A 23,620-nucleotide genomic window follows, 5' to 3' on the forward strand; every position below is an offset into this window, starting at 1 on the left:
CAAGCCCACTGTGAAGGTGTTGGGGAAGTTTCTGCCATCAAATAAACCATGACAAGGTGAGAGAGGAATGGAGAATTATTGACAAAATAAAACCTACCAGGATAGTTTCTCTCCTGGTTACAAATATCCACTTACATTCTACAGAAGATACACCCTTCCATTCCCTTAAGACATCCCCAAACTCTCATCCAATCCTGTAAGAGGCTCAAAATAAGGATCCTGTAATTGTCTACATCAGGACTGAATGTGGTTCCTCTTGATCTAGAGATCTAAAATTTTTTTAGAAAAGTCGTGTGCCCTACACATGCCAAAACACTTAAGTAAAATAAAAGCAGCAAAAACTTTATACATACTCATATTCAAAAGGCTAATATTGATACATATAGCAGTTACTGGCCTAGATTTTCAAGTTTACTGATACTTTGAAAGTTTGTAATTTTATTTATTTCTATCGTGTCTACTTTATTTTGCCATATCATCTGTATTTTGTACAGTAGTTAAAATGAAAGAACTAGAACTACAAGATTAAACATGGATAAACCTCAAAAATCTAATATTGAAAAGAAAACTAATTCAAGAAAATATCCAATGGATGGAAACAACCTAAATGTCCAGATGACTGGATAAAGAAGTTGTGGTATATTTATACAGTGGAATACTACTCAGCCATAAAAATAATAAAAGTATGCCATTTGCAGCCAAAAGGATAGCCCTGGAGAATAAAGTAAGCCAGAAAGAGAAAGAAAAATACTATATGATATCACTCATATGTGGAATCTAAAAAAAAAGACAAATGAACTTATTTATAAAACAGAAACAGACTCACAGACATAGAAAACAAATTTATGGTTACCAAGGGGGAAAGGGATGGGAAGGGATAAATTGGGAGTTTGAAATTTGCAGATACTGACTGGTACATATAAAGTAGATAAACAAGTTTATACTCTATAACACAGGGAATGATATTCGATATCCTGTAGTAGCTTATGATGAAAAGGAATATGAAAACGAATACACATATATTCAAGTATGTCTGAAGCATTGCACTGTACACTAGAAATTAACACATTATAAACTGACTATACTTCAATAAAAAGTATAAAAAAGAAATATCCAATGGTATGAAAATATTTGTATAAAAAACTAAACATGGAAAACAATGCTATATACCATTTGTTGATACATGCATACACATACATACTGCTTTAATATAACCAAAAATCTTCTAAGCATTTATCACTAATCAATTAATTTTACCAAGAACCTCACAAGGTAGCCTTTGTTTTTTTAACTTTCACTGTACAAAATAGAAAACTGAAAAATGAAGAGTTTAAATAAATTGCTCCAGGCCACACTGCTATTAAGGAGTGGAGCTGGATTATGAATGCAGGTAGTCAAACTCCTGAGTCACTACTCTGAACTACAAAAGACACAATGAACACAAAACTCAAGGTAGTGGTTGTCACTGGGGATGGAGGAAGAGGAGTAAGCATGAGAAGTGTAACAAATGATCTTCAGTCATACTTGTCATGTTTTACTTATTAAGTTGGGTAGAAGGTCCACAGGTGCTCGCTGTATTATTATATTTAAGAAAACAATCACGCATGTACTGCAGGTATTATGATGAGATACAAAAAGAAAAAACAGATAAAAAGGAAAAATCAGTAAAATATGGAACAACAACAAAACTGCAAGTTAGTTTCTTGGGAAGATTAATAGTAAGAGAAACCCATCCCTGGCAAGGCCGATAGAGAAAAAATGGAATATAAAATCATAAGATACAAATTTCAAGAAGGAAAATGAAAGAGATACAAGAAAAATTATATGAGCAAGTATGCAAACTAACTACTTTTAAATAAGTCCAGAAAGAGGATCAAAGGAAGGAATGGACACCAAGGAAAAGGAGAGAAAATTCCTCATTAAGAGGAAGTATGGCACCAAATGAGGAAGCATACAGAATAGGAATATTAAATTTCCACTTCATTTTTCATGTTAGCAGTTACAAAAATGTGATGGTTAAATGTTAATTGAAAAGAAATTTAATCAAGCAGGAATGCTTAGAGGAAAGTGAATTGTAACAAATTCTAATGTTTTTTGTATTCATTTACACATTATGCCTTGGGGAATAAAAGATAAAAACCAAAGAAAGTAGGTAAACGAGGATACTATGAGCGCCTGGGAAAATGTCCTATATAAATATGTTAGAGAGTAATTATTATGATTATTTTGTTTTTAGTGGCTTCCTGGAACTAACAATTAACTGTTGCCACTGAACTCTTAATGAGTGAATCACTCTGGGACTTGTTAAAAGTTAGTAGTTGAAAATGTAGTTTCAACTTATTAATAAGTTACTCTGGTGATGATTACAGGCATCCAGTATCCCTTCTGGACCACTCTCATTATGAGGCATTTGGGTTGCCTGTTGTTCTCCTAAGTGGATACCCCAGGGAGAAGATCAAGAGGGTCCTCTTACAAAGCCATTTTGAGAAGCTGCCAGTCAAATTCTAGTTGCCTTCTTAGGGAGGAAAAGGCAGCTCCCATGTTTCTGATCAATCTTGCCTCTTGTGGGAGAGAAGGCCACTGCTGAATGGGAATTCTTTCTCAAAGATGGGTCAGGGCAACATTGCCAAGATTTATCCTTTTCAAATGAAACTATTTATGCATGAAATGTTATAATGTCTGAGATTTGCTTTAAAATACTTCAAAACAAACAAACCCCCCCCAAATCAAACAAAATTAAAAAAAACTGGAGAGGATAAATGAAACAAGATAGGCAAAATGTTGATAACTGTTGAAGCCTACATAGAGGTTCGTTGTATTATTATTTTATATTTTATGTGTGGTTGATAATTTCTGTAATGAAAACTTTTAAATAGGTATATATAAAACAATTGTTTGTCTCCTAATATATGTTCATAAATCAGTTATTGCTTTATGTATTAAGACTCTTTCAGTTACAATGAACAGAAACCCCAATTCACACTGGCTCAAACAATAAAGAGAAATGTATAGATTCATGCAGCTGGAAAGTCCAGGACAATTCTAGGTATCAGGGGATGGTTTGATCTTACAGCTCAACAGTGTCACCAAAACCTGCATATTTATCACTCTGCTCTGTCTTCTATGGTGTTGCCTTCATCCTAAAGCTTATATCTCTCCTGTTCAAGAAGCCTGTCAACATCTACTGGGTTCCGTGTAATATCCAGCAAGAGCTGGATTTGTTCTATCATTTCCAACAAGTCATGATGGGACTGGCTTAAGGTCATATGCCTAACCCTGAGCCATCTTCTAACTAAGCAGATAGAACCTCCTCTTTTTAACTTGGTTTAGGTCACATTCTCCCTCATAGAAACCAGGATCAGGAACCTCAGAGGTCTCCAAATTGAATCAGAGTTGTTAGGAAGGCGAAATCGAAAAATGGAGGCTATGATGCAATCAATAAATGTCTACTACACTCCCCACCTGTTAAACTTCCAGTAGACTAGAATAGAGGGCACTGAATGTCATCTTCTAAAACCACAATATAGACAGACGTGAAGCTGTGGTCAGAGACCAGAGACCTGGCTAGTCCAAAGAGGTGAAAGATAACCTTAATGAAAGGACATGCAGTGTCTTGGGTGGATGGGAATAGTGCTGAGTAATTCTATGAGACAAGCATTACCTTAATAAAAATGATTTAAAAAGGACATTACAGGAAAACTGCAGAGCAGTATTCCTCGTGAACACAGATACAAAAATTCTCAACAAAATATTAACAAATCAAACCCAACAATGTATAATAAGAATTATACAGTGGGGTTTATTCTAGAAATGCAAGGCTGTTTCAATACCAGAAATAAATTAATGTAATCCATCTCATCAACAGGCTAAAGAATGACAAATCACATGATCATATCAATAGATGCAGAAAAAGCATCTGACAAAATCCAACACCCATTCATGACAGAGACTCAGAAAACTAGAAATAGAGAATTTCCTCAACTTGATTTGAAAAAAACTACACAAAGTATACAACTAATACCACACTTAATTGTGATAAGCTAGATTTCCCATTAAGATAAGGAATAAGGCAATAATGTCCCCTCTCACCACCTACCTTCAACATCATACTGGAAGCTCTAGACAATGTAATAAGAAGAAAAAAGGAAATAAAAGGTATACAGATTGAGAAGGAAGAAATAAACTTTTTTTTGTTTACAAGTGACATGGTCATCTATGTATAAAATTTCAAAGAATCAACAAAAACTCCTAACACAATAAGGCATATGTATCAAAGCTGCAGGTTACAAGGCTAGTATACAATAGTCAATTACCTGTGTACTAGCAATGAACAATTGGAATCTAAAATTAAAAACATAATACCATTTACATTAGTACCTCCAAATATAAAATAATGTGCTTAAGTATAAATTTAATAATGAATGTACAATATCTACACAAAGTGAACTCAAAGATGAAGGAAATAAAAAAGAACTAAATAAGTGGAGAGATATTCCATGTTCATGGATAAGGACTCAATACTTTTTAAGATGTCAATTCTTCCCAACTTGATCTATAGATTCAATGGAATCTTAATAAAAATTCCAGCAAGTTATTTTGTGGATAATGACAAATAATTTTATAATATATATGGAGAGGCCCAAAACCCAAAATAGCTAACACAATATTGGATAAGAAAAAAGCTGGAGGACTGACATTACCTGACGTTGACTTATTCTAAAACTACAATAATCAAGACAATGTGGTACTGGTAAAGGAACAGACAAATAGTTCAATGAAACAGAACAGAGAGCTCAGAATTAGACCCACTTAAATATGGGCAACTGACTGTTGACAAAGGAGCAGAGGCAATAATATGGGGGAGAGACAGTCTTTTTAACAAACGGTGCTAGAATCACTGGACATCCATATGCAAAAATAAAAGGAATCTAGATGCAGATTTTATACTCATTAAAAAAAAACTCAAAATGGATTCCAGACCTAAATGGAAAACAAAATGGTAAAACTCTTAGAAGATAAAATATGGGAGAAAACCTAGATGACCTAGGGTTTCTTGATGACTTATAAATATAACACTTAAGGTATGCTTCACAAAAGAAATAAGTTGGACTTCATTAAAATTTAAAACTTTAAAAAAAGTTTATTTATTTTTATTCACAAGTGACAGACTGGGAGAATAAAATAGCAAAAGATATATCTGATAAAAGAATTAACTAAAACATGCAAGGAACTCTTAAAACTGAACAATAAGAAAATAGACAACCTGATTTTAAAAAAATGGGCTGAAGACCTTAATAGATACCTCACCAAAGAAGATATATAGATGGCAGACAGGTATATGAAAACATGCTCCACAACACATATCCTCAGGGAATGCAAATTAAAACAATGGGATGCCACTGTACACCTATTAGAACGGCCATAGTCTGGGACACTGACAACATCAAATTAATGCTGGTGAGAATGTGGAGCAACAGGTACTCTCATTCATTGCTGGTGGGAATGCAGAATCATATAGCCACTTTGGAAGACAGGCAACTTCTTACAAAACTACACAGTCCAACAATCATGCTACTTTGGATTTACCCAAAGGAGTTGAAAAGTACATCTATACAAAAACCTGCACATGAATATCTATAGTAGCTTTATTCATAATTGCCTAAATTTGGAAGCAACCAAGATATCTTCAGTAGGTGAATGAATAAACAGTGGTACATTCAGACAGTGGAATATTATTCAGCACTAAAAAGAGATGAGCTATCAAGCCATGAAAGGACATGGAGGAAACTTAAGTGCATATTACTAAGCAAAAGAAGTCAATCTGTAAAAGTTATATATTATATGATTTCAACTATATGCATTCTGGAAAAGGCAAAACTATGAAGACAGTAAGAAGATCAGTAGCTGCCAGGGGTTAGAGTGGAGGCAAGGATGAATAGGCAGAGCAGAGGGTTTTTAGGGCAATGAAACTGCTCTGTATGATACTGCTATGGTGGATGCATGTCATTATACATTTGTCCAAACCCACAGAACATACAACATTGAGGAGTGAACCCTAATGTAAACAATGGACTCTAAGTGATGATGTGTCACTGTAGTCTCATCAATTGTAACAAACATACCAATCACTCTGATGGGAGACACTGAAAATGGGAGAGGCCATGCATGTGTAGGGGCTGGGGTAGGGTATATGGGAAACCTCTGTACTTTCCATTCAGTTGTGCTATAAATGTAAAATTGCTGTAAAAAATAAAGTTTAATTAAAATGTTTTAAAATTAAAAAAAAAATAAATTTAATTAATTATTTTTTTGAAGGGAAAAGGTAATTAGGTTTGTTTGTTTTAATGGAGGTGCTGGGAATTGAACCCAGGACTTCCTGCATGTTAAGCATGGGCTCTACCACTGAGCTATACCCTCCCTCCTAAAATTTAAAACATTTGCTCTGCAAAAGACAGTCAAAAGAATGAGAAGACAGCCACAGACTGTGAGAAAATATTTGCAAAATATATATTTGATAAAGGACTTTTATATAACTTATGCAAAAAACTCTTAAAATTCAACAATAAGAAAATAAACAATTTAATTAAGAACGATTTGGACACTTTACCAAACAGGGTACAAAGATAGTAAAAAAAAAAAAAAGAAAGAAAGAAAGAAAGAAAGAAAGAAAGAAATCAAAACCTGCACATTATGTCATTAGAGAATTGTAAATTAGAGCAACAAGATACCACTATGCAACTATCAGTATGGTGAAAATCCAAAAACACTGACAACAACAAATGCTGACAAGGATGTGGAACAAGAGGAAATCTGTTATTGCTGATGGGTATGCAAAATGGCACAGCTTTTCCTATTATTCTTCTGCAGGTCCCAGACTACTTTGTGCCTGCGAATGGTTAGAGGACAGACTGTTTCCAGGTTCCAGACTGTGTATAGGAAAAGAAATGATATTGGAGGGCAACGGACCCTGGTTAACTCAAAGGGATTAGCCAGCGAGAAAATGGGGTTCCTTCTGGTAACGAGACTATCCTTAAGAAAGGATTCCTGGCACTTGGGGAGAGAGGTGAGAGATCATGATTTAGTTGAGAGTGATGGTACTTGCTACAATGTCAGTGCCTGGTCTCTCCTTTTCCTCCTTCTGAGACAGTGAAGGCTGATATGAGTGGTCAGGATGGTGGTGGAACAGAGCCTGGACTGACTGTCTCAGAGAGCAGAAGCGGAAGAATGGGTAATAAGGAGTCAGCCAGGAACACTGACTCCTAAATCCTGCTCCACAACATGCATGGACAAGAATTTTCTCTCTTCCTAGAGCCCTTGTTGTATCTGAACTAAGAACCAGGAAACTCCAATTCTCTCCCCACATCTTCTCCATCACATCTTAAGACAACGACTTCCTGTCATTTAAATGTCTTATATGCCTGACCTCTCAAGTGGGAATGATGATTCCTGTTGTTCACCCCTCCTGAAGAGTAGATGAAGTTCAAAGATGTACTGGTTTGTCAGCTTTGTAAGTGCCATCTTCCAAAGTGTTGTGTGCAAAATACACTTTGCAATGGCAGATGCTGAATACAATTGTCATTGCTAAAACGCTTAGATCTTCTACTAGATACAGAAGATACCAAACACAATTGCTGCCATTTACCATGGAGAAACAAATTCTTTGGCTGGGCCATTGCCAGAGAGAAGTCCCCAAGTCCTCTCTTAGAAAGAGGGTGAATGGGTACTGGATACTAGTTCTACTGTGCACGCAGTATTTAACCATGGGACCTGAACTTCCTAATGTTTAATGGCAATGCTGACCCACTACCCAAGAGGATCTGTAGTGTGCAGGAAAGGGCATTTAATTGTGAGTCAGGTGGTGTGGCAGATAGTTTTGTTCCACTAATTCAGACAGTCTCTCAGTTCCCATAACGGTGAAAAGATGAACTAGGTCAGTGCTTTCCAAACTGGTGTTCCACAAAGCTGTCTGAGAGATGTTAGGTGTAAATGTCACATACACCACCCCCACCACAACGATCACATAAGGCTGACAATCACCACATGCTTATACACCTCTCCCTTGACCCAGAGATTATACTGTACAATTACCATATATACTGAGAAGTCCTCCTATAACAAAACATTGACTTTAACCCATTGTCCCCGATTTACTTGGGAGCAGAATATTTTTTTCATGGAATAGCTCTGCGTATCTCACTGTGCTCCTGTCTACAAGTTTGGGACCCACTGACAGACCAGACTGCCTCAGTGTTGAGAGAGCCCATGGGAAGAGAGGTGCCAAGTGCCTGCAAGACCCCTAGGTCTGTGTGGGTATTCAGGCCTTTGCTATTGGCAAGTGCTGGAGAGCAGACGTGGTGGGGGTGGGTGCTGGGAGGAGAGGTAACCTGAGTGGAGATGCCTTTCCTGGGGCGCCCATGGAATCCAGACTTCCTTTTCCAGGGTGAAACTCCCTAAGCTCCACGCTGGAACATCCCTGCAGACAGAATGATAGCCTTCAACATTCCAGTGTCCCAACATATGAATCCTCTTTGCATCCCTTCAGAGGACCTGCTTGCTCTTCTCTTCCCTCTCTCCCGGTAAAGAACAAGACCAGGACTCGTAGCCATTACACATCGGCCAAGCACTTAATACCTGAAGAAGGAAGACTGCTGGGCCACGGGGTGCTCTGAGTAACCAATGCTGATGCTCAGGAGACCATGGCAGGTTTTCCTTCTTGATGTAAGTTGACCCTTGAAGAGCATGGGTTTGAAGTGTGCGGGTCCACTTACACACGGACTTTTCAATAAATAGGTACTATAGTACTACATGGTGCATGGTTAGTCAAGGCTGTAGGTGCAGCACCACAGATCCAGAGGGCTAACTGTAAAGTTATATGTGGATTTCTGACTGTGAGGGAGTCAGTACCCCTAACCCACTGTGTGTTGTTCAAGGGTTGTTTTTTCATTTTTGTTTTTATTACATATTTTGTTATCTCTTGTGTTTGACAGTGAAGATTCAAGGCTACACAATTCAGACACAGCCGCTGCCCTCCTGATGCTTCCATTCTAATGGGCTCAGACCAAAACAAGTAAACAAATCAAAGAACTCTACCTTGTGACACGTGCTATGAAGGGAATTAACTCAGTGCTCAGAGTGGCAAGGGCAGACCTGACTGCTATAGGAGTAAAGGTCAAGGGAAGAGAAAGCCCTTCTGCAAGCTTGGATTTCAAAATGTGGGAGCTCTGGAGAGATCCAGAGGATACTATAGAAGTGCCTCTGAACTCAAAGAGTAACATTGGAAATATGAGCTTCTCCTTTAAGGAGGTTAAACAGCTTTGATGCTGGGTAATGCTTACTCACCATAGTTATAGGATGAAGGAAATATAGGGAAAACATTTCCCTAACTCTTCTGTGTAAGTAATTATTATTCCTTATGCTACTAACATTTTTAAAAAGATTGTTTTAAAGTTAAAAATATCTGACTTGTCTCTTCATAAACATTAATGATCCTTTAGTTTTTAGGTTTTTCAAAAGCTTTCAAACATTAAGTGTTTGTACCAGTCATGGACAAATGCTTAGTGTAAAAATTATGATGCTGTAAGTATTATATTCATGGTTGAAAAAATTCAACAGAAAGATTTCTTACTAAGTTTTTCCCTAAAAGTGCAGCATATTCAAATACTATTAACCTTACACTTTTGTGTTAGTGCTTAGGCCTGTGCAACACGAGATTCACCATCCTACTGTGGTGGAAATGGGAAGTGATTCTGATAGCTCTCCTAAGTCTGAGACTGAGTGAAAGACAAGAGCTTGCTTGTATAATTCCTCTCACAAGAGCTGCTTTAAGTGCAGTGCAGGAGTGATCAGACAGGAGTGAGTCACACAGGAGGAAAGCCTTACAGACGCTTGCCTGCAGAAGGCACTTCAGTACAGCCGGGGATCACTGGGCAGTGGAGATTCACACACAAAGGAAACCCTACACATAGACATCAAGGTCGGCAGATGCTTCCAAAAGTGCTCCAGCCTTGCTCCCCACTGAAACCAAAGGAAGAAACTAGAAAAGTGACAAGTGTGGAACAGATTCAGCAACAGCAATATATTTTTGTACTTCTTTGGGAAGAACCTTAGAAACAAAGCGTGGGTAAGGCTTGATTTCCTACTGAGGGCACTTCAGAGACTCTGTATAAGCATGATCCCACAGAAAGAACAAGAGACCTTTAGCAAGTAATCCACTGTGAGGAGTAGAGGAAAAGCTCCTAAGAGAAAAGTAACAGGCAACCTTAATCCATTACACCTGACTGGGAACGAGCCAGGAAATGAGAAAGTGCTCACATACACCTGTCACCAGATGGACTCAACGAATGTTTGGAAAATTCTTTATGGTGTTCAAACCTTTCACGTTATCCCAACTGTACAGTTCAACAGAAAAAGCTGCTTACATTCTTCCTCTTGAGCTCTCTAGGAAAATTAAACACCATTCTCGTAAGTTTCAAAACCTGTTAGAAACCCTAGCTGTTTCAGTTTTATCCCAGTTCTTCTCTGGTTAAAAGACAGCTAAGGGTCTCAAGATCAGTATGAGGTTATAGTCAGCTTAGTGAGGAGAACTCTGGGTATGGATGGTCTCAGGACTGGGGCCACCGAGACCAGTGCGGAGAAGGGATCGAGGACTTGGGGACTAGACTAGGTCAGTGATCCAATTCTCAGAACCAACCCTGGAGCCCCTGTAAGGCTGTTAAGTGACACACTAAAACAAAGCACCTTCTGGTTTGTCCTAGAAATCATCTGGTTATGGAGGTCACATTAGTTAACAACTTTAATTCTAATGTTTGAGGCTGAATGTAGGGTTGTGTCTCAGATTCCACTAAAACTAAGCCTCAACAGTTTTAATTTTAGGCTGTTGTTTTAGTAATCTGCTCTCACCTCTGTGACAACGTACAGAAATGCCTTCTTCCCACTTCCACACATCCATCCCATGACCCAAACACACGGAGTAGTAAGATGTTGTGCTGCTGAGTAGCTAGGATTTCCCACTGGAGGTCTCTCATTCCCCAACGGGAGGGTCCTGCTCCTCCTTTCCTGCCCAAGTTTCATCCCAACTGTCACCTTTTGGTCCAGGAAGAGAAGCCACCTTCCTCTCTACATGAATCTGGGGAAATTTGGTGACTTGCATCCTGTTTTTTGAGGCACAACTCACAGATGTACAACTGAGGTATTTAATAAACCATTCCTTGAAGTCTCCTGTACCAAAAAGAGAAATGGAAAGCAACCCGTACACTCTCCTTAACCCACTGATCAGTAGAAACTCGTTTTCTGCACGTGGAGCTGTGGGACAGAGTGGGACAAAGATGAGGAAGTGGCGTAAGGCCGGAGAGGGAGGAAGAGATCATTGTCTTGGCCATTTCAACAACTGACCTCTTCAGGATTTGTCCCAGGTAAGCAATCAGTCTTTCTTTCCTATCACCCACAGTCTTGGAAGCTTCTAAGGGTTCCCGTCAGTGCTACATCAGCTCAGTGGAGCACACAGAGGAAAACAAATCTCTTCTGAGGGCCAAAAGCCAGGTGAAATGAAAAAGAGAAGGTTCCTGAGCTCTAAGCAGAAGAGCCGGCCCTATTAAGACAGGCCCGGTTATGCTGCAGAAACACACAGCACCAACATCTGAGTGATTTAACCCAACAAAAGTTTATTTCTCTTTCCCACAAAGTCCATTATAGGTCAGGGGACTCTCCAGAATAGATACCCCTCTCAGCACTGTGGGGGCTCAGCATTCTGACCACTTTGATCTCTGTGTGTTTACATGACTGAGGCAGGAAGAGACAGCAGTAGAGAGTCCTCCACCAAGAAATAAATGTTTCAGCCCAGAAGTGAGACTTCTGTTCACAACCCATTGCTCAAAACTATCTCAGGACCCTATCTAACTCTTTGAAAGGAGCAAAAACCTACAACCACACCCTTTTACTGTTCACTAGGATACAAGCTTCATGAGGATATGCATTTTTGTCTCCTTATCCACTACTATAGCCTTAGTTTAGAAGAGTACCTGGGCACATAGTAGTCCCTCATTAAACTGAATGAATGGATGTATTACCAGCAAGAAATCCACAAGTATGTCTTGGGAAAAGAGACAGAGTCCCAGGGGTGTAAGGCTGAGGGTGCTGGGTAAGAGATGTGCAGACCAGAGCTTCCGAGCTGGCTGTGCTTAAGAAATAATACTTGGTAGTTCATCTTAGGGAAGAAAATGAAATCCTGCTGAGAGCCCAGACCAACAGCTCAGGTGACTTACACCATAAAGCACTGAGGCCAAGCACTGAAACAACTGAGCAAAACACCACCACCAGTGCTCAGCTTCTGGAAGAAGCTGCAATAGCCACAAATGCATCTGCTTCTCGAAAGTAGTCAGTCCACCCAACATATCACCGGGGACCCAGGGAAAAGGAAGGGAATATACACTAATTAAGACCGAACTGTTGGCCAGACTGTTACATGTTTTTTCTTTATCAATCCCTCTAATCCCCAGAGAAACCCTGAGTTAAGTGTTATCTCTACTTTATAGGGAAAATAGAGATTTAAGAGAGTTTCATTAAGGAAACAAGAAAACAAGAATGTTTTACAAGCTAGAAATAGATACAAAACAACATGCAGGCTGGCTGTGCAGGGATAGCACACAAATCAGTCCTGCTAATCCTGCCTTCCATCCTGACTGATGAAGCTAAGTGACAGCCAACAGACCCACAAGCTATGGGGTCTCAACAGGCCTCTGTATCTCTCTGAGCCCTAACTTCGCTGTTTATAAAGTATGAGATTTGGAAGAGATAAATTAACTCCTTTCCTGATTATACCCAAACGCTCTAGCTGGAACACATCTGAATCAGTAGTGTAGATAAAAGAGTGAGTTACAAGAAAAATCCACAGCCTAGAGATTTTCAGCAGTCTCTCAAATTTGTAACATAAGGCTGCTGTTAAATGCCACGATGGAGAAAACAGACAGGATGACCTGTGCCTAACAGCTGCAGTGCAAGTCAACTCCTACAGACGTGCATTTGCCCATCCCTGTCTGCCACTCAGCATCAGTTCCCAAATCTTCCCTTTTGGAAACCTGGTCTCCAGCTCACTGGATTCCCAGATCACCGAGTGAACCACATGATCCTGGTGCAGCACACACTCTAGATCCTCTCTTGTAGTTAATAACAAAAACCAAATTAAAATGCAAACAGACAAAAACCTGAGAAGTTGATCCCGAATTCCCATTAGTTTCCATTTAGGCCTCATAAAAGTGCTCATTTTTATGGCTGTTTTCTCCAACTGACATTGTGTCGTAAGCAAAGTCTAGTTTCTTTTACTGCAGAAAATTCTTTACATGGCTAAAGATTCCAACCTGTTTCCATATTATCTACTTTTTAGAGGTGGTTTCTTTTTTCCATCCACCACCAGAGGCATAAAACAGTGATTAATTCATCTGGTAAATTCTACTGGTGAAGCTAAAATATGATTTCATCACAGCAAAAATTGTACTAATAGGATTCAAGAGCTAAAACTGCCAAAAAGCTAAAGAAGGAACTCAAACAATGTCCAAATTTGTGAACAGTGTCCAGTGATCAGAGAGTAAGAAAATCCAGCTTGGTTCTTGGAAAGGTTTATATTAGAATTCATGTCTGCCCCAGGAGATTATTGAAATTGGTAAACCTGGAAGACAATGGTATGCAATTAAACATGCATATTATTGCTTTTTGTTTTGGAAGACCATGCTTCAAATGTCTGTATGTACATTTAAGAATGGCTGGCGAGATCAATGTGAACCAACAACGTTCACCTCTATGACCACAGAAGATTGATGAATTCGTGGCTACATCTACTATTTGAAACTGAATTTGCTATTTTGCCAAATACAATCCCAAAACAGCTTTTCCCTTCACTCAGAATATCCTTAGGACACCTCTCCTGCTAAGGAATTCTCTGAAAGTTTTTAGTAAAAGCAGTAAGCAGTACAACTACTAAAGCATCCCCTGCAGAGTCAACCTTGATTCCTTCTGTGAAATATGTTTATATCCCCAAATTTTCATGATGAAAAATTTCACTGATGAAAAATTCTTCATGCTTCATAATTTTGTATTTCTCATAACTTTAGAGTCACACTTCATTTGGTGAATTTTCTCAGACTGAGGACACTAAACAAGCTTCCCTTTACTGGTGGAGTTTCTGGTGTCTCAGGAGGCTTGAGCGCCTGCTGAAGTTCCTCCTGCATGTGCCACAGGTGTAAGGCTGCTCGCCTGTGTGAGTTCTCCGGTGTTTAATAAGGTGGGAATTCTGACTGAATTTTTTTCCACATTCATGACACGTAAAGGGCTTCTCTCCAGTGTGAGTTCTTTGGTGCGTGTGGAGGTTTGTATTTTGACTGAAGCTTTTCCCACACCATGAGCATTTATATGGTTTTATTCCTTGGTGTGTTGTTAAATGCTTATTAAGATCTGAACTCCATCTAAACCTCTTATCACACTGTTGACATTTATATGGTTTCTCTTCAGTGTGAATTCTTTGGTGCTTAATAAGGTCAGAGCTAACTCTGAAGCTTTTCCCACATTCCTGGCATTTAAAAGGCTTCTCTCCTGCACGTTCCTTTTTGTGACGATTCATAAGTTTCAGCAGCTCTTGCTTCCAGGTTGAAAGTTTCTTTTTTTTCTTCACTGGAAAATCTCGGTGCCATTTCCCCACCCTGTGCACATCACCATGATTTTCTTTGCCCATTGTTTTCTGGGAAACTTTCAATCTGGACTTTTTTGATAGTACATCTACTGGTGCTTGTATTTCTAAGTCAGAAAAACTAATAGGCTGAAGATTTTCAGTGTCATTTTTGAGCTTTAGCCCTGTTGGAATAAACATAGAAAATGGCTAACCATATGGCAGAGCAAGAAAACCACAGTAATGAAGAGGAAAAATAAAAGAATGAACACTAATTTAAAAAAAAAAAAGAAACAGATAGGAAGAATCATAAAATGGTAAGCACTTGGAAAGGTTCCTGTCAAGGCATTTCCCCTCTTTCCATGGTGTACTTACCTGGAGGCAGTTCAGAACTCTCTCTGACCTCCAGGGATCTTTGAATCCACGGCTCTTCCCCTTGCTCTAGACAGGAGATCACTTTAGGTTTGGGGAGCACAAATAATGCTGTGAAGTGGAAAAACTGAGATCAAGGACTTATAACTTAACAATGGTCCACTAATTCCAGAATATTTCAGGAAGACCAAAGGATACTTTAACAGACTGCAACCCCAAGTGGTTAAATGGGTACTCTTATATCTGGTATCAGGTTTATAATATACTACATTAAGGGGTGGATATGCAAAGTGCAGACTGAGAAATAAACCTAAACTGGACCAATGAAAAGGATATGGGGGTATAGGAATCCAGTGCAAATTCACCATCTTCTGCTAATAAGCATACCCCATAGCGGGTAGGGTATAGCTCAAGTGGTGGATTGCATGCTTAGCATGCACAAAGTCCTGGGTTCAATCCACAGTACCTCCTCCAAAAATAAACCAATCAACCAACCAACCAACCAACCAACCAATCTAATTACCACCCCCCCGAAAAAAAGAGTAAAAATTAAAAAAAAAAAAAAGAATACCCCATATTCTACTAAGGTGGAACCAAACTCCTAAGGCTGCAGGAAATACAGGCTGGTCCTATTAGCTTTTAGGAGGCTACGTACTGGATAAGACCAAGTCTGAAGGAGCCAACATGAAGGTCAGTGGGTTGAATGAGTATCAGATACACACGTGATTCCCATTATAATTACAGCAACTTTCAACTTGGCTCTTAAGCACCAGATACATGACCAGGAGAGATTTCTACCACTCCCATAGCTCACTGGTTCACATTCAAGTGGAGGAAACAGGCCAGAATCACTTAATGGACTTTCTCTAAACCATATTACCAAGTATGGAAAGTATTTATCACCCAGTCATTTAATAAATTTATACTGAGTGGTGATGGTGCTCTGGGCACTCTCTATGTGCTAGAGATACTGTGCTTAATAAGCCAAGTCCCCTGAGCTCATGGAGCTATCTTCCAGTGCAGAGTGAAACAATAAACATCAATAAACAAAATGTCAGGAAGTGATCAAGGTTTTGAAGAAAACTAAAGCTGGGTAAGAGAGCATTTAAAAATCTGCTCCTGTGAAGCTATTTTAGATAAGGTTATACAAGCCTCTTTGAGAAAGTGGTATCTGAGTAGAACCCTAAAGTGAGTTTTGCCATGTGGCTGACAAGTATGCCAGGTAGAGGGAAAGGGAAAGAAGAAATGAGCAAGGCAAGTTCCTGAAACAACAAAATGACCAGTGTAAATAAAGAGGACTGAGCAAGGGCACAAGTGGCCAGAGACAACAGCAGGTTGGTGAGGAGTAACCAGATCTTAGAAGGTTCTGGATACCTCAGTAAGGAATTTGGATATATTCTGAACTTCTTGAGAAATTATCTCTAGGTTGTGAAACAGAAAAAGTCATGATCTGATCAGGTTTTTAAAACTCCGGCTGCCACACAGAAAAGAGACTGGGAGAGCCAGTGTGGTGGCTCGGAGTGGCAGTCAGAAAGTACTGAGGTGGTCTTCGATAGAGACAGTGCTGGCTAAGGCCAGGATGCTAACAGCACAAGAGGTTGAGATGCAATCAGACTGCACAGGCTATACTGTGAAGGTGGAACCAAGAGCATTGTGTTAGATTTCGTGGGGTGTTACGGCAAGATCGAGGGAAAGGATGACTGTTTCTTGCTCTGAGCAATTGGATGAGTGGGGACACCTCTTATGGAGATGAGAGAGATGTAAGAACAAGTTTGTTGGGAAGAAGACATCAATTCTATATAGGATAAGTAATGTGTATTTGGATAAAGGACTTTGGTGATCTGGATACACCTTTTACCTGCCCACACCACCTAGTTGAGAACCAAACAGCTACTGGAACAAAGACTCACGGCAGGTGCATTCCCAGTAACTTAAGAACATGACAGATTACTCAACTCCTATGCAAAGGGGAGAATCTTTACCTAGAGAGATGACAGTCTCATAGTTTTCTTGCATTACATCACTACAGAGGGCGTTCTGAATGGGATCCAGTAACTCCCATTCTTCCTGGGAAAAATACATGGCCACTTCTTCAAATGTTAACAAGCTCTAAAGAGGAGAATGGGTTTTGGCTCAGTACTTGCTAATACAGAAGAGGTCCTTCATTCTCTGCCATGAACTGCATGGTAGGCCAGTCACTAAAGGAATTAATAGCAGTTCATTTTTTTAAAGTGAGAAGGCAGAAAGGAAGGAAGCAATGGATCAGCAAATACCCTGGGAGGTGCCCAGTTCCCCAAAGGGAGCATCTGGGCCTACATGCCTCTGAGCATCTGCTGGGCAGTATGGGTCACACACAGCAGGGAAAGGCAGCCCTGAAGAGCTGGCAAGCACAGCTCACCTGGGACTCAGGCAAGAAGAGCTCAGGTGCCACAGTCCAGTCCTTGGTGTCTGTCTGCTCAGGAGAGGCTAGGATCTGGTGAGCAGGCACAGCTGCGGGTGGAACAGCCAGAGGAAATTTCTCTCCCTTCTGCCTTTGATTATTCTAGGCTCATTTCTAAATTGTAGACGATCCTGATTCTTTCAGTAGAGATGGGATATCTTCACAAGTGTTACCTGGTACCTAGAAGTGGCTTTCTCATTTTAAATAAGAATCAAGTTTCTACTAGCTCCTCCAACAAGTTCCTCAGTTGACGCTCCTCAGTTTTCACCAGTGAAGTTGATAAAAGGAAATCCTGGTTTTTTCCTTACATGATATGAATAGTTCTAGTTGGACAAAAATTAAAGGTGTTGGAAAATACAGTACTCAGAGTCCAGTGTGCCAGGTAAAGGAAATGCAAAGGTATAAATGAGACTGGTAAGTTCAACAGCAAGAAGACTAGTGTGGCTAGAGAGAACTGAGCAGGGCAGGAGTGGCAGGAAGTAAGTGCAGAGGGGTGAGACGGGGCCAGAAAAAGAAGGGTCCTGGGAACCTCAGTAAGGAGTCTGGATTTATTCTCAACGTGTGAAGTCACAGTAAGGCTTTGATGCAAGAAATGTCATGATGTGATCATGTTTTTAAAAGACTCTGGCTGTTTTGTAGAAAACAGATTGTAGGAGGGGAGGAGTGGTGGCAGGAGTGCCAGTTAAAAGTACTGAGGTGGCCCTTGTTAGAGATGCCACTGGCTTACACTACAATGCTAATGGCACAGGAGGCTGAGACTTGGCTGGACTCAGGTTACACTGTGAAGCTGGAGACAAGAGGACTAGTACTGCATTAGAACTAGCAGGGTATGACAAGATTGGTATAAAGGATGACCACAAGTTTTCTGACCTGAAATATTGGGTGAACGGTGGTGTCCTTTATGAAGATGAGAAACATAAGAGAAATCTGGAGGGAAAGACAGAAGGAGGGATCAAGATTCAGAATAAAGAATGAGTATGTGCACATGAAAAAAGGTCCCTGGTGATCTGGATACACTTTTCCCTGCCCACTCCACCTAGTTGAGAACCAAACAGCTACTGGAACAAAGACCCTCTCACGGCAGGTGCATTCCCAGTAAGCTAAGAACATGAAGATTACTCAATTCCTATGCAAAGGGAAGGGGAGAATCTTTACCTAGAGAGATGACAGTCTCATAGTTTTCTTGCATTACATCATTGTAGAGGGCCTTCTGAGTGGGATCCAGTAATTCCCATTCTTCCTGGGAAAAATACATGGCCACTTCTTCAAATGTCAACAAGTTCTAAAGAAGAAAATGGGCTTCAGCTCAATATATGCCTCTATACATGTTGCTGAACCATCTGGCCCATGAACTGCATGGTAGGCCAAGCACAATGGAATTAACACCTCTTGATTTTTTAAAATCTAAGCGGAAAGGAAGGAGGCAATAGATCAGTAAACAGGTGCCCAAAGTCCTGGGGAACACCTTGACTAATACCTCTGAGCACCTGCTGGGCAGTGTGAATCACGGGCAGCAGGGAGGCAGCCCTAAAAAGCTGGAAAGCACAGCTCACCTGGGACTCAGGCAAGAAGACCTCAGGTGCCACAGTCCAGTCTTTGGTGTTTGTCTGTTCAGGAGAGGCTAGGATCTGGTGAGCAGGCACAGCTGTGGATGGAAGAGCCAGAGGAAATTTCTCTCACTTGCCTTTGAACGTCCAAAGCTCATTTCTAAAATACTGAAGATCCCGATTCATTCAGGTGAGATGAGACACTTTTACAAGTGTGTGTGGTGCCCAAAAATGGACATCTCACTGTAAATAAAAACCAAGTATCTACCAGTCTCTAAAACAGGTTCCCCAGTTTTCATAAGCAAAATTAATAAAGGAAAAACTCCTTTTATTTTCCTCTCATGACATAAACTGTTCAGAGTTAGGCAAAGATTAAATGTTTTTGAAAATGACGTACTCAGGGACTCCAGTGTACAGCAGGAGATACAGGTTTTTTTTTTTAATCACTTTTTATTTTTTTCCTGGTACACAACTCTCTTCACATCCTGCCACTGACAACCCATTTCTAATCCCAACTCCTATATTTTATGAGGATGAAGCAGATCCGACCTTTCTAAGAAACTGAGTTCACGATGTTATTACCAGGAATCTGTGGTTTGGAGATTTCTGTACCTTAGGCCAACCTGCACCTTCACCCACGTGATCTATTCTATCGCCACCTGAGGGGCATCATAATTGCTAATGTGGCTGCACTTGTAGGTCCACAGGGCAGGGTACCCAGAAGGTGTTCACACATTCTGGCTTAACAAATCACTGTCACAGCTCCCAGGAGAAGGAAAATTACATGAAGCTCCTTACCCCTCTCACATATGGGCTCAGTTTCTTTGTGAGTATTTCTGCTCAGTGGTTCCTGTAGACCCTGGTGTGTATTCCAAAATTCTTCATCCTGGGACATGCCCAGTGGCTGCGACTCTGCTGGCTTCAGCTTGAAGCCTGGGGCCTCTGCTGTTTCTCCCAAGAACACTGCTTCCTCTCCCAGCTTGTGGACTGCAACCTAGAAATAATCCCCATCCTTGTTACCAGAGCATTCATGTTTGTTTGGGGGTTGGTGGTAGAGGGAGGAAAAAGCAGAGTACAGACTGTAGGAGGTGGAAGACAATAAAGGAAATGACAAAAAGACTTAAAGAGATACTGGGCCACCAATTTTCCACAAAGAGCTAGCCACAAAATCTGGGAAAACTGGAATAAAAGGAAAAAAGCTGTGGCTACTGCCAGCACCCCAAGACAGCAGCCCCCAACCCTCTGCATACAACCCAGCTCAGACCACTAGCAGGGTTACACCAGCCACCTGTTCTCATGCTGCCTTGACAGGCTTTCTTTCCCAACTTAGACCCCTGCCTTGGTGGTTTCCTGTCTTCCAGTTTTCTCAAAAGATTTAAGGAATCTTGTCAACATGATTTTCCATATGGATGAAATGGAGAAAAAAAGCAAGAGGAAAGAATCATGGCTGCAACCTTTCTCCAAATGATTTTGACACAAAATATGCCCCCCCACCTCGGTATGCACAGCAGGTCTGAAGCCAGCCGGTATGCTGCCACCTGCCCAGGGGCATACCCCAGATCCCTGCTCAGCAGCAGAGCCAGGGAACCACCATGAAGGGAGGGCAGTGGAGGCTCCGGTCCATGGTACAGAGGACACTACTCCTCAGCTGCTGTTGGGATTTCCAAATCTCTCTTTCCCCGTTTTCTTTCTATGTTTTCTCTTACTTGGCAATCTTCCCCTAGTCTTGTAGCTTCTCCTTTTCTTTACTATCTTCATTCTCCTTTGGTCTCCAGGAATTCCTCCTTTTTTGGCTCTGTCCCTTCCTCTCCAACTCCTTATTGCCTTTTGTTTGTTTCTAAGAACTCTATACCTATCTCCTTGGCAAGGCCAGACTAGGATCATGAACCTCAACACGCCCTGGCTCAAAAGAGCACAAAAAGCAAATTCTTCCCTGAAGCCAGAGAAGTCTCTGCCAAGATCTCTGAAACCGGTGGAGGACTGACTATTGCTGCAGGTCTGTACTTTTAGGACCCACCTTAGATGTCCTAAAGGAACAAAAGAGCAGTGACCTAATTCATCTTATTTCTCATTTAACTACCCCAACCCCAATATATCCACCTTCACCCCATTTTACCCAGGAATCTTTCTCACCCCATTCCCCGTTTCACCAGATTCCCTGGTGAAGTGTTCTACCAGGACCACAGCCTCCTCGACACTCTGTAGATGGTGCTTCTTTATCTGGGTCTGGGTGTCCCTGGGCAGAATGGTCAGGAACTGCTCTAGCACCAGCAGGTCCAAGATCTGCTCTTTTGAATGAATCTCTGGCCTCAGCCACTGACGGCATAATTCCTGCAGCCGGTCAACAGCCTCACGGGGTCCAGCTGCTTCATGATACAGGAAGCTTCGGAAGTGTAGGTGAGACCTCTCAGGACTGAGGCTGTCTGTTTGTGGGACACACTTCTTGTGCTGACTGGAGCTCTCTGTCACAGGTCCCTTGGTCTCCCACAGAGTACTGATCTGAGGGTTCAAGTACTCAGCCACCTTCAGATCTACTGTCATCATTCTGCTCTAGGAACAATTCTGCTCCTATGTTGGACACGTCACTAGCGCCACCTTTGAAAATTGAGGCCAAGTCGGTCTGCACAAAATCAATAGAAAGATCTTCTTCCTAAGGTATTAAAGTGAGAAGAAAAGTGCATGTCAATAAGAAAGTCATATGAACCTTAAGACTTCCTACTTATTATGAGAGAAAAATGAACTTTAAAAATCAACTGCCAGGCCCTTGTTTCTCTCCCTTTCTTTCTATTAATCAGATGAATGTAGGACAGCTCATCGACGATAAATGCCAATAAATGACTCTGTCTTTAAAAAAAATAATCAGGAAAGTTTGGTGGGTAAGAAAATTAGTACCCACTAGCTGCAAGATGTTTGGGGTTATCCAAAGATTTAATTGATGTGCTTCCTAGTTCATCCTCTCCAAGCCAAGTAAGGATTAGGGGGATGTTCTGAGATTCTCTTAAGTTTTAACATATCATCCTACTCTTCTGTCTTTAGTAAGGGGGTACAACTTCTATGACCTTTCATCCTCTTGGGAAGATGGAAGCCTTCACTTTCTGTAACATTTCAGGTGTTTCTTTTCAATACATGAATATGGGCAGGAAAGCTGAAATAGTGAGACCAGAGTAGAAGGAAAGTAATTAGGGAAAATGGAGCCTTATTCTTTTCAAAAAACAGCCCTCAATTAAGTAGCTGCTCAACATTCATCTTGACATTTCTCTGCAAGACGAATAAAGGACATTGGGCTGAAGATTTGTATCTGTATTTCAAATTTCTCTTTACTTGACCTAGGAAAAATTACACTGCTCTTTGTTCACAAAATGTTCCTCCAATTGTCAAGTTGCAAAGAAGGAGAGAATGGGAGTTGGTGGTGATTAAATTCTGCTGACTACATTTCTTCAAGTGTCACTTAGTCCCCTAAGCGAGCCTGAGGAGAACCTTGTGAGTCTCACTTTCCCTGAGGTGATCCAGCAGAAATGGCATTGGAATTCTTTCCAAGGTGCCACGTTACTCACAGATGGTCGGCACCTCCTTGCCCACCTGGCTCAGGAAGCGTGGGCACACTTCCTGGGCTTTTATGTCAACAGATGCTGACCTCTCTGAGCCTGGACTGCCCGGTTCCCCGGCGGTAACATCAGCCAGCAAAGCAAACGCCGGCGGAGGCGGGAAAGTGGACACTACTGCCCGCCCCTGCCTCTGGACCGCCAACACGCGCGCCCGCGAGCACCGTGCGAGCCGCAGTACCGGGCGCGGTCTAAGGGCGCGCGGCCTGGGCGCTGTCTGCGCAAAGCCGGGAAAGAGCGGCCTCAGGAGGCTGACGCCGGGCCTCCCCCAGGACAGTCGGCGCAGCCCCCGCCAGTCCTGCAGCGGCTCCGGGCAGCGGCCAGCGTCTCTCGGGAGCCCCGGAGCCAACGCCGAAGGGGAAGCCGCTTCTCCGTTACCTCAGACGGCTTGGCTTCGTTGGAGGCCGCTTCCACTTCCTTGGACTCGAGCGCAAGTCGCCGCCCCTCCGGCCGACGCTATAAGGAGGACACTCTCCCTGCGTCACTCAGAGGCGGACCCAGCGAGGATCCGGGGTCGGGGGCGCAGGCTCAGCCCCTCACAGGCCCACCCGCCCCCCTCAACTACACCAGGAGTGGCTCCTGCGCCGGCGTCTAGTGCCCGCATTCCAACCGGAAGCAGAAGAGACGCACTTCCGGGGCGCCACCACCACCACCTTAGCCCCGCTGAGTCCGTGAACGCGGCGGCTCCAGGAGTGGTTGGACGACCGGTTGACTGCCCTTGTTCAGCCCTGGTGGCAAGAAAGAAGTTAATGCCACCGAGTCTCCAAGCCCGCCAGCCTAGAGGTCCCTGCGCGTCGGGTCCCGCGCCGGAGCTGTCATCCCGGGCTCGGCGCAGCTTTCTCGAAATAGAGGCCGTTTTGTCCCAGTTAGAAACGACGGCCCCTGCGGGGTTTGTACCTACTTCTGGGCCGGGCGTGCTCACGATTCTTTTCTTCTCTTTTCTTCTTTTTTCTGTGAGGTAGGTTTTTTACCCGTGAAATAGGTTCCATTTATAGTTCTTCACAGA

The 23,620-nt window shown here is 41.7% G+C and overlaps 2 protein-coding genes across 3 annotated transcripts; both read right to left on the reverse strand.

The window, feature by feature from the left end:
- Positions 1-57: 57 nt before the first annotated feature.
- Positions 58-17,400, reverse strand: LOC141573925 (zinc finger protein 75A-like). The gene is given in 3 exon segments (XM_074346432.1): positions 58-14,838; positions 15,029-15,136; positions 17,008-17,400. Coding segments are annotated over 3 exon segments (918 nt in total). The 5' UTR covers positions 17,108-17,400; the 3' UTR covers positions 58-14,128.
- Positions 14,819-23,224, reverse strand: LOC105064807 (zinc finger protein 75D-like). Of its 2 annotated transcripts, XM_074346429.1 has the most exons (7): positions 22,993-23,224; positions 21,146-21,662; positions 19,811-20,006; positions 19,019-19,110; positions 18,621-18,747; positions 17,424-18,392; positions 15,029-15,136 (listed from the first exon to the last, which is right to left on the reverse strand). In XM_074346429.1, the coding sequence occupies exons 2-6, from the start codon at positions 21,554-21,556 to the stop codon at positions 18,268-18,270; spliced, it is 951 nt and encodes a 316-aa protein (XP_074202530.1). In that variant the 5' UTR covers positions 21,557-21,662; positions 22,993-23,224; the 3' UTR covers positions 15,029-15,136; positions 17,424-18,267. The 2 variants fall into 2 exon arrangements, with proteins under 2 accessions (XP_074202531.1, XP_074202530.1); XM_074346430.1 differs by lacking the exons at positions 17,424-18,392; positions 18,621-18,747 and adding an exon at positions 14,819-14,838 and having other exon boundaries at positions 22,993-23,223.
- Between the last annotated feature and the right edge of the window lie 396 nt (positions 23,225-23,620).

The sequence above is a fragment of the Camelus bactrianus genome, chromosome 18 (assembly GCF_048773025.1).
Source record: "Camelus bactrianus isolate YW-2024 breed Bactrian camel chromosome 18, ASM4877302v1, whole genome shotgun sequence".
Taxonomy (NCBI): Eukaryota; Metazoa; Chordata; class Mammalia; order Artiodactyla; family Camelidae; genus Camelus; species Camelus bactrianus.

Excerpts from the sequence above, each read along its gene's own strand:
- LOC105064807 (XM_074346429.1), bottom strand. The coding sequence starts at position 21,556 with ATGATGACAGTAGATCTGAAGGTGGCTGAGTACTTGAACCCTCAGATC. Across the intron at positions 19,111-19,810 it reads TGAGCCCATATGTGAGAGGG|CTGTGCCTGCTCACCAGATC; the intron begins GTAAGGAGCTTC and ends TTCCATCCACAG. Across the intron at positions 18,393-18,620 it reads TGAGACTGTCATCTCTCTAG|ATTTCTCTTATGTTTCTCAT; the intron begins GTAAAGATTCTC and ends CTTTCCCTCCAG.